At 39.8% G+C, this 17,948-nt stretch overlaps 1 protein-coding gene across 5 annotated transcripts in view; it reads left to right on the top strand.

Moving 5' to 3' along the window:
* The window catches only part of SPIDR (scaffold protein involved in DNA repair), a 562,488-nt gene that overhangs the window by 525,559 nt on the left and 18,981 nt on the right, over positions 1-17,948 (top strand). For 4 of the 5 annotated variants that reach the window (XM_032421906.1, XM_032421904.1, XM_032421908.1 and 1 more), the window contains 2 exons: positions 11,838-12,048; positions 12,740-12,892. In XM_032421906.1, coding sequence (XP_032277797.1) covers positions 11,838-12,048; positions 12,740-12,892 — 364 coding nt within the window. The remainder of the gene's footprint in view (positions 1-11,837; positions 12,049-12,739; positions 12,893-17,948) is intronic. The other variant, XM_032421905.1, reaches the window with a different exon arrangement.

Here is a 17,948-nt window from a genome sequence, read left to right on the forward strand (position 1 = left end):
TATTTTGTGATTGTTACACAAATGAAACCATGCAATATATATCAGTGTTGTTTCCTAGGCCAGCTGCACAAAGTACCAAAAACTAGATTGCTTAAAACAACAGAAATTTATCATTTCACACTTGTGGGGGCTAGAAGTCTGAAATCAAGGTGTCAGCAGGGCCATGCTCTCTATGACAGCTCTGGGGAAAATCCTCCCTTGCCTCTTCCAGCTTCTAGTGTTTGCCAGCAATCCTTGGCCTTCCTTGGCTTTATATACACATCACCCCAGGCACATGGCCATCTTCACCCTATGTGTCTTCATGTGGTCTTACCTCTGTGGATCAGTGTCCAAATTTCCTTTTTTATGAGGACACCAGTCAGATTGGATAAGGGCCTGCTGTCATGGTTTCATCTTGACTTGGTTAAATTTGTAAAGACCTTATTTCCAAATTAGGTCACATTCTGAGGTACTAGAGTTAGGACTTCAATTGATCTTTTTGGAGGGACACAATTTGACCTGTAACAGCTCCTTTGGGAGCTATTTGGTTGTTGTTGTTGTTGTTGTTGTCTCTAGAGATTCATCCAGAGAACTAATGATGTTGAAAATCCTTTCATATATTTATTTGCCATCTGTATAACTTCTTTGGTGAAAGGTCTATACATGTCTTTTGCCCATTTTCTGTTTGGATTATTTCTTTGTTTACTGCTGAATTTGGAAGTTCTTTATATATTCTATATACAAAGCCTTTGTCAGATATATGATTTGCAAATATTTCTCAGGGTCTGTAATTTGTCTTTTCATCCTTTCAACAGGGGTTTTGCAGAGCAGAGTTTTTCATTTTTATGCAGTCAAACTTATTAACTTTCCCTCTTATAGATCATGCTTTTGTCATAAAGGCAAGTCAAGCCTTTTTGCCTAGTTTTAGGTACCCAAGTTTATCTTTTATGTTCTTTTCTGGAAGATTTGTAATTTTACATTTGAGTCCATGCTGCATTTTGAGTTGATTTTTTTAATAAAGTATGTAGTTTAGGTCAAGGTTCCCCTTTTTTGCCTGTGGATGTCCAGTTGTTCCAGCATTATTTGTTGATAGGCTGTCCTTCTTCTGTTGAATTGCTTTTGCAACTTTGTCAAAATTAATTGGGCATTTTTGTGTGGAACAGATTCTATTTTTAATAAAATTTTAACAATTAGATTGGTAGCACTGCTTTGAATTAATTGGTTATTTGTATCTTTTTACAGAGGATACCCCAATGGTAAAGATAATTTGATAGTTAATTTAAAAGGAAATTAGACCATTTTGGCTCATCGAGAGATTGAAAAAGAGATAGTAAGGGGCGCCTGGGTGGCTCAGTCATTAAGCGTCTGCCTTCGGCTCAGGTCATGATCCCAGGGTCCTGGGATCGAGCCCCACATTGGGCTTCCTGCTCAGCGGGAAGGCTGCTTCTCCCTCTCCCACTCCCCCTTGTGTTCCCTCTCTCACTGTCTCTCTCTCTCTGTCAAATAAATAAATAAAATCTTAAAAAAAAAGAAAAAAAAGAGATAGTAAGCCAAATCCAGGGTATTTACAAAGAGTATCTAAAATCTTTGAAGATTGTCAGAAAAACTCCCAACTGCAGATAATCTTGTAGAAATCTTTGCCCTTCCTGAGATATCTACCATTTTTTAAAATGTGATTTTGCTAGTTGTTCCCCCCAAATCATTTATAACTCCACAGTCCAATACAGTATCATGCACTGCACTTAGTTGTCATGTCTCTTTCTTCTTCAAATTGAACATTTCTGCATCTTCGCTTATCTTTTATGACCTTGGCAGTTTTTAAGAACAGAGATCAGTAATTAATAGAATATCTCTCCATGTAGATTGGCCAGATGTTATCTCATGAATAGATTCAAGTTACGCATCTTTGTCGGGAATACCACATAAAAATACTGTCTTCATATCAGGAGGCACTCAGTTGATTTGTCCCAGTGCTGTGGTATTTTATCAATTGATTAAGAAGGTGTTTTCTAAGATGCTCAACATCACTCATCGTTAGGGAAATACAAATCAAAACTATAATGAGATACCACCTTACACCTGTCAGAATGGCTAAAATTAACAATACAGGAAACAACAGGTGTTGGCAAGGATGCAGAAAAAGGGGAACCCTCTTACACTGTTGATGGGAATGCAAACTGGTCCAGCCACAATGGAAAACAGTATGGAGGTTCCTCAAAAAGTTAAAAATAGAACTATGCTATGATCCAGCAATTACACTACTAGGTATTTATCCAAAGGATACAAAAATACAGATTTGAAGGGGCACATGCACCCCGATGTTTATAGCAGCTATCAACAATAGCCAAATTATGGAAAGAGCCCATGTGTCCATCGACTGATGAATGGCTAAAGATGTGGTCTGTATATACAAATGAATATTACTCAGCCATCAAAAAATATGGTATCTTGCCATTGCAACAATGTGGATGGAGGGAGCTGGAGGGTATTATGCTAAGTGAAATAAGTTCATCAGAGACAGACAAATACCATATGATTTAACTCATATGTGAAATTTAAGAAACCAAACAAGCAAAGGGGGAAAAAAAGAGAGCGGCAAACTAGAAAAGAGACTTTTTTTTTTAATTATTAAAGCACGGGGACAGGACCCATGGCAGAAAGAGCTGCCTAGAAAACAGACTCTTAACTATAAGAAAGAACTGAGAGTTGCGGAGAGGAGGTGGGTGGGGGGATGGGCTAAATGGGTGATGTGTATTAAGGAGGGCACTTACAGTGAACACTGGGTATTGTATGTAAATGATGAATCACTAAATTGTACACCTGAAACTAATATTACACTATATGTTAACTAACTAGAATTTAAATAAGAACTTGAAAGGGAAAAAAAAGGTGGTGTTTTCCTGGCTTCACCACTCTAAAGTTAAGTAATAAGTATCTCATACTTACAAATTAATAACTATGTAACAAATATTTTATAGGAAGACGCATTGAGACTATCTTGCCTGAATTATTACTCTGATAGTGGTCAAGTGGTAGTTTTCTAAGTCCAACATACCTTTTACGTTTAGTAGTTGGCATTCCCCTATACTTACGTGCTTATTTCCCTATTTATGTATTCACTGTTTATATCAGTATGGACCAGTGGACTCAGTTTTGTTCAATGGATTATAATCTCACTTTTGTTTATTTGGATGTTCAAATTTACCGGATTCAAGCTGCTTCATGAGCCCTTTGGATGTGTCCCTATCATTCTTTAAGTATTTCCTTACTTTCTGACAGAGTAAGATGTTTCAGACTCATCTGTGCTTTATTCTGGAAACAGCCATCTCTTGAAGGAGCCATGGTTGATTTTAATGGAGAATGATATTTAGAAGCAAAGGTCTGGGTACTAGATGGGCTCACTGCTATTGGGAGGTTATTGTCTCTAGGCCCTCCCAACAGATAGAGCAAAGAAGTATATGTGTGTAAACTCATGCACATATGCACATAAATCCATACCTATTTCTTTCCATCTATTCATCTATATCTGAAATCATGATTTTATACCAATATCTCCAGTTGTACATCATTACCACAGAATTGACTCTAGGTTTCTCTATTTCCGTATTTATAACTCCCTTATCCAACAGTGAGAAAACATGGCTTTCATTTTCCTCAGTATTACTCTAATTTCCTATCTGTAATCAACCTCCCAACCATGTGAGCTACCCCCTTCACCCCAACCCACAGTTCCTCACATGCAAGTCACTTTCTCTGCCCAGTCCTGTCAGCCAGCCAAATGGAATCCTCAGCCTGATTATGCCATCCACACCAGTAGCACCAACGGAACCTCAGACCAGCCAGGTTCTCATGGTCCAGCCCTGCTGACTACAAGGGTCTTCCCAGGCAAATCATTGGCCCGATTTGGATATACTGAATCCTAAACCCTGACCAAGGGGAAAGGGCAAAAACCATTATAATGAACTTAAAATGGCATTATAACTTTTGTAGATACAAGAAAATTATAATAAAAAATAAAGAATAAAAGAGAAAGATCATTACTGGAGTTAAGATGGCAGAGTTGTAGGGGGACACTGAGCTTCCTTGTCCTTGGAACACAGCATCCAACTATTTTGAACAACCAGGAATATGATTTGAGGATTAACAAAAGTCAGAGGGAAAGAACATGGCAGATGTGAAGCTTATAGTTTTTTGTCTGTTTGCATTTTTGTTGCTTTTCCTTTTCCAGGATCATCCGTTTTTTTTCTTCTTTTCTTTTCTTTTCTTTTTTCTTTCCTAGGCTTATCTTGACAAACAAATCAAAGCACACCTAGTTAAAGGTACAAACACTCTCCACTTCAAGCAAAGGAAGAACACTGTAGTGGACGGGCCAGTGGGAAAGAACAGCCAAAACACAGCAGCAGAGAGTACACAGCATACACCAGAAACACTTTCTAAAGTTGTTGTTGTTATTGTTACGTTGTTTTTGCTGGTTTTTTCTTTCTTTTTTTTTTTTTCTTCCTTTCGTTTCTGGACAAAGTGACAAGGCAGAGAAATTCACCCCCCAAAAGAAAGAACAGGAGTTAGTACTCACTGCCACAGATCTAATCAATATGGATATAAGTAAGATGTATGAACTAGAATTTAAAACAACATTATAAAGATACTAGTTGGGCTTGAAAAAAGCATAGAAGACACTAGAGAATCCCTTACTGTTGACATAAAACAACTAAAATCTAGTCAGGCTGAAATTAAAAATGCTATTACAGAGATTCAGTCCCAAGTGATGGCCATAAAAATGAGGATTAATGAATCAGAAGAGAGAATCAGTGATATAGATGATAAAATGATGGAAAATAAGGACACTGAAAAGAAAAAGGAAAGAAAACTATTAGATCATGAAGGGAGACTTAGACAAATCAGTGATTCCATAAAGCAAAATAGTATCTGTATTATATGGGTCCCAGAAGATGAGGAATGGGAGAAAGGGGTAGAAGTTTTATTGAACAAATTATAGCTCAAAACTTCCCTAATCTGGGGAAGGAAACAGGCATTCGAGTGCAGGAGGCACACAGAACCCCCCTCCAAATCAACAAAAATAGGAACATCTTGACATATTACAGTGAAGCTTCCAAATTTCAGAGATAAGGAGAAAATCCTGAAACCAGCTCAGGACAAGGGGTCCTTAACCTACAAGGGTAGACACATAAGGCTAACAGCAGACCTATCCACAGAGACCTGACAGACCAGAAAGGACTGACATGACATATTCAACATGCTAAATGAGAAAAATATGCAGCCAAGAATACTTTATCCAGCAAGGCTGTCATTCAGAATAGAAGGAGAGATAAAGAGTTTCCAGGACAAAAAAATACTAAAGGAATTTGTGAACACTAAACTAGCCCTGCAAGAAATATTAAAGGGGATCCTTTCAGCGAAGAGAGAGCCCAAAAGTAACAAACACCAGAAAGGAACAGAGACATCTACAGAAACAGTGACAACAGATAATACAATGGCACTAACTTCATGTCTTTCAAGAATTACTCTGAATGTAAATGGACTAAATGCTCCAATCAAAACACATAGGGTATCAGAATGGATAAAAAAAAACAAGACCCATCGGTTTTCTGCTTAAAAGAAATTCATTTTAGACCCAAAGACACCTCCAGATTGAAAGGGAGGGGATGGAGAACGATTTATCATGCTTAATGGACATCAAAAGAAAGCTGGGGTAGCCATCCTTATATCAGACAAACTAGATTTTAAACCAAAGCCTGTAATAAGAGATGAGAAAGGACACTATATCATAATAAAAGGGTCGATCCAACAAGATCTAACAATTGTAAATATTTATGCCCCTACCTTGGGAGCAGTCAAGTATATAAACCAATTAATAACAATTAAATTAAATTAAATTAAATTAAAGAAACTCATTGATAGGGGCACCTGGATGGTTTAGTGGGTTAAGCATCTGCCTTCAGCTCAGGTCATGACCTCCAGGTCCTGGGATCGAGCCCTGCATCGGGCTTCCTGCTCAGCAGGGAGTCAGCTTCTTTCTCTCTCTCTCTCCCTCTGCCCCTCCCCACCACTTGTTCTCTCTCTCTCTCTCTCATAAATAAATGAATAAAATCTTAAAAAAAAAAAAAAAGAGGGGCGCCTGGGTGGCTCAGTCATTAAGCATCTGCCTTCGGCTCAGGTCATGATCCCAGGGTTCTGGGATTAAGCCCCGCATCAGGCTCCCTGCTCAGTGGGAAGCCTGCTTCTCCCTCTCTCACTCCCCCTGCTTGTGTTCCCTCTCTCACTGTGTCTCTATCTGTCAAATAAATAAAAATCTTTAAAAAAAAAAAAAAAGAAAGAAAGAAACTCATTGATAATACTACAATAATAGTAGGGGACTTAACACCCCACTCAGACCAATGGACACATCATCTAAGCAGAAGATCAAAAACAAAACAAGGGATTTGAATGACACACTGGGCCAGATGGAGTTCACAGATATACTCAGAGAATTTCATCCTAAAGCAGCAGAATCTTCTCGAGTGCTCATGGAACATTCTCCAGAATTGATCACATACTGGGTCACAAATCAGGTTTCAACTGGTACAAAAAGATTGAGATCATACCATGCATATTTTCAGACCACAATGTTATAAAACTTGAAGTCAACCACAAGAAAAACTTTGGAAGGACCACAAATATATGGAGGCTAAAGAACATTCTACTAAAGAATGAATGGGTTGGGCGCCTGGGTGGCTCAGTTGGTTAAGTGACTGCCTTCGGCTCAGGTCATGATCCTGGAGTCCCTGGATCAAGTCCCACATCGGGCTCCCTGCTCAGCAGGGAGTCTGCTTCTCCCTCTGACCCTCCCCCCTCTCGTGTGCTCTCTCTCTCTCTCATTCTGTCTCAAATAAATAAATAAAATCTTTAAAAAAAAAAAAAAGAATGAATGGGTCAACCAGGAAATTAAAGGAGAATTTAAAAAATACATGGAAACAAACGAAAATAAAAACACAACAGTTCAGAAACTTTGGGATGCAACAAAGATGGTCCTAAGAGGGAAGTATATACCAATACAAGCCTTTCTCGAGAAACAAGAAAAGTCTCAAATACACAAATACACAACCTAACCTTACACCTAAAGGAGCTGGAAAAAGAACAGCAATCTTTAAAGATTAAAGCAGAAATCAATGGTACAGAAATCAAATAAACAGTAGAACAAATCAACGAAACTAGGAGCTAGTTCCTTGAAAGAATGAAAGAGGAGAGATCACAACCAATACCAAAGAAATACAAATAATTTTAAGAGAATATTATGAGCAATTATATGCCAACAAATTAGGCAATCTGGAAGAAATGGAAGCATTCCTAGAAACATACAAACTACCCCAACTGAAACAGGAAGAAATAGAAAACCTGAACAGACCCATAACAAGCAAAGAAATTGAATCAATAATCAAAAATCACCCAACAGGGGCGCCTGGGTGGCTCAGTTGGTTAAGTGACTGTCTTCGGCTCAGGTCATGATCCTGGAGTCCCTGGATCGAGTCCCACATCGGGCTCCCTGCTCAGCAGGGAGTCTGCTTCTCCCTCTGACCCTTCCCCCTCTCGTGTGCTTTCTCTCCCTCATTCTCTCTTTCAAAATAAATAAATAAAATCTTTAAAAAAAAACAAAAAACAAAAATCACCCAACAAAGAAGAGTCCAGGGCCAGATGGCTTCCCAGGGGAATTCTACCAAACATTTAAAGAAGAATTAACACCTCTGAAACTGTTTCAAAAAATAGAAATGGAAGGAAAACTTCCAAACTCATTCTATGAGGCCAGCATTACCTTGATTCCCAAAACCAAAGACCCCACTAAAAGGAGAATTACAGACCAATATCCCTGATGAACATGGATGCAAAAATTCTCACCAAGATACTAGCTAATAGGATCCAACAGTACATTAAAAGGATTATTCACCATGACCAAGTGGGATTTATTGCTGGGCTGTAGGGGTGGTTCAACATCTGCAAATCAATCAATGTGGTACACCACATTAATAAAAGAAAAGCCAAGAACCATGTGATCTTCTCAATTGATGCAAAAAGCATTGGACAAAATACAGCATCCCTTCTTGATTAAAACTCCCCACAATGTAGGGATAGAGGGAACATACCTCAGTATCATAGAAGCCATATACAAAAAACCCACAGTGAATATCATCCTCAATGGGGAAAAACAGAGCTTTTCCCTTAAGGTCAGGAACACGACAGGGATGTTCACTCTCAGCACATTTGTTCTACATAGTACTGGAAGTCCTAGCCTCAGAGATCAGACAGCAAAAAGATGTAAAAGGCATCCAAATCAGCAAAGAAATCAAACTTCCACTCTTCGCAGATGACATGATACTCTCTATAGAAAACCCAAAAGACCCCACCAAAAAAATTGTGAGAACTGATACAGGAATTCAGCAAAGTCCCAGGATATAAAATCAATGCACAGAAGTCAATTGCATTTCTATACACTAACAATGAAGCAGAAGAAAGACAAATCAAGGAATTGGTCACATTTATAGTTGCACCAAAACCCAGAAGATACCTAGGAATAAACCTTAAAGAGGTAAAGAATCTGTACTCTGAAAACTTATAGAACACTTATAAATGAAATTGAGGAAGATAGAAAGAAATAGAAAAACATTCCATGCTAATGGATTGGAAGAACAAATATTGTTAAAATGTCTATGCTACTCAAAGCAATCTACACATTCAATAACAATCTATCAAAATTCCATCAGCATTTTTCACAGAGCTGGAACAAACAATGCTATAATTTGTGTGGAAACAGAAAAGACCACAAGTAGCCCAAGGAATGCTGAAAGAAAAAACCAGAGCTGGGGGCATCACAATTCTGGACTTCAAGCTGTATTACAAAGCTGTAATCATCAAGACAGTATGGTGCTGGCACAAAAACAGACACAGAGATCAGTGGAACAGAGTAAAGAACCCAGAAACGGACCTCAACTCTATGGTAAACTAATCTTCAACAAAGCAGGAAAGAACATCCAATGGAAAAAAAAAAAACAGTCTCTTCAACAAATGGTGTTGGGAAAATTGGACAGCCACATGCAGAAGAATGAAACTCGGCCACTTTCTTACACATACACAATAATAAAGTCAAAATGGATGAAAGACCTAAATGTGAGATAGGAATCCATCAAAATCCTAGAGGAGAACACAGGCAGCAACCTCTTGACCTCAGCCACAGCAACTCTTGCTAGACATGTCTCCAAAGGCAAGGGAAACAAAAGCAAAAATGAACTGTTGGGACTTCATCAGGATAAACAGCTTTTGCACAGCAAAGGAAATAGTTGACAACACTAAAAGGCAACCTATGGGATGGGAGAAGATATTTGCAAATGTATTATCAGATAAAGGGTTAGTATCCAAAATCTATAAAGAACTCATCAAACTCAACACCCATAAAACAAATAATCCAGCCAAGAAATGGGCAAAAGACATGAACAGATATTTCTCCATACAAATGGCCAACAGACAAATGAAAAAATGCTCAACATCACTCGGCATCAGGGAAGGACAAATCAAAACCTCAATGAGATACCACCTCACACCGGTCAGAATGGATAAAATTAACAACTCAGGAAACAACAGATGTTGCCGAGGATGTGGAGAAAGATACACTGTTGGGAATGCAAAATGGCCCAGCCACTCTGGAGTTTCCTCCAAAAGTTAAAAATAGAGCTACCCTATGACCCAGCAATTGCAGTTATCCAAAGGATAAAAACATAGTGATCAGAAAGAGCACCTGCATACCAGTGTTTATAGCAGCAATGTTCACAATAGCCAAACTGTAGAAAGAGCAGTGTCCATTGACAGAGGGATGGGATGGATAAAGAAGATGTGAGGTATAATATACCATGGAATATTACACAGTCATCAAAAAGAATGAAATCTTGCCATTTGCAATGATGTGGCTGGAACTATAGGGTATTATGCTAAGGGAAATAGAGAAAAACAAATATATGATTTCACTCATATGTGGAATTTAAAAAACAAAACAGATGAACATAGAGGAAGGAAAGGGAAGGAAAAGGAGGGGGAAGGAAAAATAAAATAAGATGAAAACAGAGAGGGAGTCAAACCGTAAGAAACTCTTTTTTTTTTTCTTTTTAAAGATTTTATTTATTTATTTGACAGAGAGATAGCGAGAGCAGGAACACAAGCAGGGGGAGTGGGAGAGGGAGAAGCAGGCTTCCCGCCGAGCAGGGAGCCCGATGCGGGACTCGATCCCAGGACCGTGGGATCATGACCTGAGCCAAAGGCAGACGCTTAACAACTGAGCCACCCAGGCGCCCCTGTAAGAAACTCTTAACTGTAGGAAACAAACTGAATGTTGTTGAGGGGAGGTGGGTGGGTGGATAGGGTAACTGGGTGATGGACATTAAGGAGGGCACTTGATTTAATGAGCACTGGGTCTTATATGCAACTGATGAAAAACTAAATTCTACCCCTGAACGTAGTAATACAGTATGTTAACAAAATTGTATTTAAATAAAAAAAGAAAAAAAACATTAAAAAAAACAAAAACGAAAAGTAAATTTGCTGTAGATACAACAAATATTTTATACCTGCTTTATATCAGAGCCCTATATAAAATCTGAGGGCAAGTAACAAGTATTCCCGTCTCAGTCAGGTTAGGCTGCTATGGCAAAATTCCATATACTGCGTGGCTTAAACTGCAACAGTTTGTTTCTCACAGGTCTGGAATATTGAAGTCTGAGATCAAAGTGCCACCAGGTCAGGTTCTTAGTGAGCACTCTCTTGGTTTACAATAGGAAATCTCCTTGTATCCTCACGATGTGAAGGGCAGAGTGAGGAAACAAACTCTTGTCTTAGAAGGACAGGAATCCCATCATGAGGGCTCTACATAGGACCTAATTAGCTCCCAAAGGCCCCACCTACCATTATCACATTGGAGGTTAGGACTTCAGCATATGAATTGGGGACTTAGGGGTGGATATAAACATTCAGTTCATAACAATCACTGATCCTTAGGAAACTTAAATCTAACAAGAAAGAAGCATGTGTATGGGCTAAATATAAAACAATGTGGTAATTAACATTCTGAGATCTGGAGGAAAAGAACAATGAAAATCTCCCTGAGTAGTTCAAGGACAAGTACAGTAGTGCCAGGGAAGGGCAGACTGTATCCCAGTAAAGGAGCCCTTTAAACAGGTACAGGGTTTGCACTCTCAAGGCACAGCCATGTCAGTGGGGGCTAGTGACCAAGACCGGCAGGGTCTATTGTATATTTGAAAATATTTGTTGGAATGAAAACTAAAATTGTTAGTAATAATCATCTAACATAATTGCTTTTTTAAAATTCTGGATAATGGAACACTACATCAAAAACTAATGATGTACTGTATGGTGACTAACATAATAAAGTACACACTGGATTTTGAAGATTTAGTACAAAAAGACAAGAAGATAAAATATCTCTATTGTTTCGGGCACCTGGGTGGCTCAGTTGGTTAAGGGACTGCCTTCGGCTCAGGTCATGATCCTGGAGTCCCTGGATCGAGTCCTGCATCGGGGCCCCTCCTCCGCAGGGAGTCTGTTTCTCCCTCTGACCCTCCCCCCTCTCATGTGCTCTCTCTCTCTCTCTCACTCTCTCTCAAATAAATAAATAAAATCTTAAAAAAAAAAAAAACATTGTTTAAAAAAAATATCTCTATTGTTTCTATTTATTATATGCCGAAAGTATATTCTGGATATTTAGATTAAATACATTAAAATTAATTTTTAAAAAATTTTTAAAAATTTGGATAGTAAGAATAGCTATTAAAGTTAATAGACTTGACTGTGTCTTTGAATTGTAGGTAAACAGTTTGCTTCCTCTGCAGCAAAGGGAGATTTGGCTGATGGTGACTGATGTCACCCTGCAGATGCAGGATGAGAATAACTCTGGCCTCCCCAAAACCATGCCAGTCTGTGTGGCCCCCTCATGTGTGTTGAGCCAGGACGTCCTGGAAGCGCTCACCGAGGCTGTCTCTCACAGCTTTCTCTTCAGGGACACTCTCCGAGCCCAGGGTATGCTTTCTTCTTCCTAGCTTTGACCCAGTGGTGACTGACAGATGCCATAAAATGGCATTGTGGCTTTGCCTTACTCTGGAACTGCTGGCCCCTTCATGAAGCCACCTGGGACATGGCACATGGAGTGGAAGAGACCCATGGTACCAGCCCTCAGCTTTCACTAGCCCCTGTCATGGCCACCTGCACAGAACCAGAACCCCTGCAGGGCTGACTCTCCCTGTGAAAGATGCCATTGGTTACTCAAGGATTGTCTCTTGGTGGCACACATTACAGGTACAGAAGCCACTTGAAGCCATTGCCTGGAACATCACTTTTTAAAACAAACAAAAAGCTAGAACATTATAAATATAAACTTAGATCAGTTAGCTCTTTTTTGCCGGGAATCAAACTAGAATCCTGCCCAAACTGTATATTTTTATTTTATTTTGTTGAGGTATAATTTGCATACCACAAAATTCACCTTTCTAAAATGAATTTGAATCTAGTTTTGTGTGCTTTCCCCGCTTAGTACACTAGTGGCTTTAGCACTTCCTTTCCGTACAGTGCATGTGTCATTGGATACAATGGACGGGCCTCAAAACTGTGCCCTCTGCCCACAGGGGGGTTGGCAAAGGACACTGTCTTTACTGGCAGGAGAACTCACTTTTTTCTTCAGTGCTTCAATGATCTGAAGTGTCTCTGTTGGCAGGTCGGATTGTTTGTGTTGAACGAAGTGTCCTCTTGCTTCAAAAGCCCCTTTTGGGTGTGGACTCCGGTGCTTGCTCCTGTGAACTGACTGGCCCTGTGAAGCTCAATGAACTGGATTCTGTCACTCAGGTCAACTCCGTTTGCAGCGTTCAAGGTGGGTGGTCAATCCTGGTGGAAATGGTATTTATATTTTTTTAAATATCATACTTCATATTCATTTCATTTATTCAACAAGTTTTTTATGTCTGACATGTTCCAAACTTTGGATACCTAAGAAACAAAATCAGAAGAGGTTCTTGCCTTTTAGACTTCTAGTGCATACAGAAGACCTCAATGAGCTGTGCACACAATCAAGTATAGAACGGCAATGTTCCAAGTGCTCCAGGTGCTGATTGCTGGGACCTCACCTTGTCAGGGAGCTCACTGTAGTCTCCTTAAGGACAGCAGCCTTGTGCTGAGATCTGAAGGATAGGAAGTAGCCAATTAGGTGAATGAGTAGGGGCAGGAAGGATATCTGACAGAAAAAGAATAGGACATATAAAGGCTGCTGACAGGGTAGAGTGGGGGAGCACCAGAGTCTGGAAGGGGACAGGAAAGGCATCTGGATGGATGGAGTGACCAGAGATTAGGCTGAAGGGCCCAACCACTGCCCAAGTTGGTGGCCCTAGCAGGAGTGTACTCTGTCATCAACAGAGAGACGGGTACTCCAGGTTTTGTCTGCAGAGCAGAGTGGAAGGGCCAGGGCCTTGGGTGGTAGCAAGTGGGAGGGCAAGCACCAGTCCCAAGATGTGAGACAAGTGATGAAGCAAAGTAAATCTGGAAGTGGGTTTAGTTGGGGGAAACAGACAGGTTGGGTAGTGAATTCAGTACAGAGGGAGCAAGGCATAGATGGAGGGTGAGAATGTATGTGATGACCTCTGAGATTCTGGCTTAGGCAACAAGGCAATGGTAGAACTGTTCAATGGAGTAGGACATGGTGGAAGAGGCCAGCTTTGAGAGAACAATCTTAGCTCTGTCTTGGAGAGTTTAGGTGTTTTTGATACATCTGAGATGTTTCAGTAGCTGATTTCAGGATCTTAGGGTTCATATATTTTTTAACCAACTTTTTTGAGATACAACTTACATCGCTACAATTCACTCATTTAAAATGTTTTAGTATATTCAGAGTTATGCAACTATCACCACAATCTAATTTAAAACATTGTCGGGACACGTGGCTGGCTCAGTCAGTAGAGCATGCAACTCTTGATCTCAGGTTGTGAGTTTGAGCACCACATTGGGTGTAGAGATTATTTAAAAAAAAGGAAAAGAAAAGAAATCTTTAAAAAGAAACATTGTCATCATCCCAAAAATATACCTCATGCCCATTGTCAGTCATTCCCCATTATGCTCTCCCACCCCAGCCCTTACCCTGACCTTAGGAAAGCACTGATCTACTTTCTGTCTTTATAGATTTGCTTTTTCTGGATATTTTACATACATGGAATCACACATTATATAGTCTTTCAAAATTGGCTTCTTTCACTTGGCATAATGTTTTCAAAGTTATCCATGATGTACCAGGTATCAGCACTTCATTTCTTTTTTTTTTTTTTTTTTAAGATTTTATTTATTTATTCGACAGATAGGGAGAGCAGGAACACAAGCAGGGGGAGTGGGAGAGGGAGAAGCAGACTTCCGCCGAGCAGGGAGCCCGATGTGGGGCTTGATCCCAGGACCCTGGGATCATGACCGGAGCCGAAGGCAGACGCTTAACAACTGAGCCATCCAGGTGCCCCAGCACTTCATTTCTTTTTATGGCTGGAATATTTCATTGTATGGTTGCACCACATCTTGTTTTATCCATTCATCACTTGATGGACATTGTGTTGTTTCCACTTTTTGGCTATTGTAAACGGTGCTGCTATGGATATTTATGGACAAGTTTTTGTTTGAACAACGTGTTTTCAAATTTTGGGTATGTATCTAGGAGTGGAATTGCTGGGTCATATGGGAAACCCTGTGCTTAGCCTTTTTGAAGAAATGTGTAAGTGTTTTCTAAAGTGGCCATACTGTTGGTGTATCCTTAATATTAAAAGATATTAAGTTAATTTCCAAAAAGCATACAAAAATTCACATTTGCAAAAGTAATTTCTAAGAAGGCCTGTTTCCTCCAGCCTTGCCCACTACTAGATTTCTGAATCTTTTTATAATTTTTATGAATAGCAAAACTCTGATCCCACTGTTGTTGCTTTAATTTACATTCCCCTGCCTGCTTGTGAGGTTGAGCACTCATTCATTTTGTTGAGGCCATTTGGATTTTCTTTTCTGTGCATCTTCTTTTAGTGTTAGTACCAAAACATAACTAAGATTGTGATTGTAAATGAGAAATGAGAGCAGTATAGCCTAGTGGTCCTGAAGAAAGCAGACTCTTAACAAGCCACCTGTCATCTGGGTCTTCCATTTTCTCATCTATAGCACATGGCTAATAGAATACACCTTAAAGCATTGTTGAGGATTAAATAAGATAATGCACATGAGGCTTTGGGGGCTTGGAGCACTCACAGACTAGTGGAGAAGGATGACAACTCAGTGCTTCTACTTCTACAGACCAGGAGGGCTGGCTGAGGGCAAGAGCCAGTGAGGCAGTAGGTAGGTGGCCTTGGGACTGTTAGGATTTGTCAGACAGAGTGGTGAAGGTCTTCCAGACAGATGAAGGCCATATGGAAAACCCATAGAGGTGCCAGGGGCAGTTGTAAAAGCTTTATGTGCTGGAGGAGGCAGGGCCTTCTTGGGATGGAGTTGGCTCTGTCTTGTTCTGCTATTCCCAGAATGCTAAGGAGGTTGTATGATCAATTTGTTTTCTTAAATGAAGCAATTCTGTCAGCACCATAGATAGACTATGGTACAAAGCTGGATTCGTTGCTGACAGGCTGTTTGGAACCGTGCAGGGAAGGAAGGACTGAGAGTCTGCAGAGGCTAAGTGGACTGTGGGGGTTTCCAAGAATTGGCTCTGCTGGGCCCCTGGGCACAGGCTGTGAGGACAACACACAGTGCAGACACACGCCCTGCAGCAGATGCTCTGTGACCCTGTCCTTGTCACTCTGCCCACAACCTGCTACCACTTGCACATCTCCACCACCTCCAGAGGCCTCCCTTCCACCTTCATTCTCTTGTCATTGGCTGCCATCTGTTCTCGTCCCACCCCTCACCTCTCTAAGAGCCCAGGATTGGTCAGGGGCTCAGAAGAGAGAGAAGGGTGTGGGAACAGTCTCCCAGCAGTGTTCTCTGCCCCACATTTGAGAGGGACCTCTACCCATCCACACTGCTTAAGCTGCATGGGACCCTGGAGCACCTGGATGGCTCAGTTGGTTGAGCATCTGACTTTTGATTTTGGCTTAGGTTGTGATCTCATGGGTCATGGGATCGAGCCCTGCTTCAGGTTCAGTGCTCAGCATGGAGTCTGCTTAAGATTCTCTCCTTCTGCCCTGCCTCTCTCTCTCTCTCAAATAAATAAATCTTAAAAAAAAAAAAAGTTATATGGGACCCTGTTATTATAAGACCATAAGAATCACCACCACCCATAGCACCGTATTATGAGAAAATATGTACCTGAAGAGTTTGGCTTCTAAAGGAGGGTTTGAAACCTGACCCATTATCCATAGCCAGTGAATGCCACAGAGATGCAAAAAGAGGAAAACGTGTAGATTCTTGTAGGGAAAGAGAAGACCTAATTTTTCTAGTTTCTGAAGAACTTCATATTTTTTAAAAAATAATAATTTATAGGTGGGATTTATAAAATATAAAATTATAACCATTTTAAAAATTGTCCATACTACCCAAAGCAATCTACAGATTTAATGTTATCTCTGTCTAAATACCACAACATTTTCCACAGAGCTAGAACAAACTCTCCAAAATTTTGTGTGGAACCACAAAAGACCCCAAAGAGCCAAATCAGTCTTGATAAAGAAGAACAAAGCTGGAGGTATCACAATCCCAGCTGTAGGTATCTACAAAGCTGTAGTCATTAAAACATACTACTAGCACAAAATACTAGCACAAAAGTAGACACATGGATCAAGGGAACAGAATAGAGAGCCCAGAAACAAACTCATGCTTATGTGGTCAGTTAACCTATGACAAAGGAGGCAAGCATACACAGTGGAGAAAGACTCTCTCTTTAACAAATGGTGCTGGGAAAACTTTCTTATACACAAAAATAAATTCAAGTGGATCAAAGACCTAAATGTGAGACCTGGAACCATAAAACTCCTAGAAGAAAACATAGGCAATAATTTCTTTGACATTGGCTATAGTAACATTTTTCTAGGTATGTCTTTTCAGGCAAGGGAAACAAAAGGAAAAATAAACTATTGGGACTACACCAAAATAAAAAGCTTTTGCATAGCAAAGGAAACCATTACCAAAATAAAAAGGCAACTTATTGAATGGGAGAAGATATTTGCAAATGATATATCCAATAAAGGGTTAATATCCAAAATATATAAAAAAACTTATATAACTCAATACCAAAAAAACATAATCCAATTAAAAAATGGTCAGAGGACCTGAATAGACATTTTGCCAAAGAAGACATCCAGATGGCCAAAAGACACATAAAAGATGCTCAACATCACAAATCATCAGGGAAGTGCAAATCAAAACCACAATGAGGTATCACCTTATACTTGTCAGAATGGCTAAAATCAAAAGTACAAGAAATAAGTGTCAGTGAGGATGTGGAGAAAAAGGAACCCTCGTGCACTGTTGGTGGGAATGCAAATTAGTGCAGCCACTGTGGAGAACAGTACGGAGATTCCTCAAAAATTAAAAATAAGGGGTGACCAGGTGGCTCAGTCAGTTAAGTGTCCAACTCCTGATTTTGCTCAGTTCATGATCTCAGGGCCATGAGATTGAACCCCATGTCGGGCTCTGTGCTTAGTGAGGAGTCTGCTTGAGATTCTTCCCTCTCCCTCTGCCCCTCCCCCACTCATGCACATGCTCTCGCTCTCTCTCTCTAAAAATAAATAAATAAATCTTTTTAAAAAATTAAAAATAGAATTACCATATGATCCAGTAATTACACTATTGGGTATTTATCCAAAGAAAACAAAAACACTAATTCAAAAAGATATATGCACCCCTATGTTTATTGCAGTATTATTTATAATAGCCAAGATATGGAAGGAACCCAAGTGTCCACTGATAGATGAATGAATAAAGAAGAT

The sequence above is a fragment of the Phoca vitulina genome, unplaced genomic scaffold (assembly GCF_004348235.1).
Source record: "Phoca vitulina isolate PV1807 unplaced genomic scaffold, GSC_HSeal_1.0 scaffold25, whole genome shotgun sequence".
NCBI classification, from domain to species: Eukaryota; Metazoa; Chordata; class Mammalia; order Carnivora; family Phocidae; genus Phoca; species Phoca vitulina.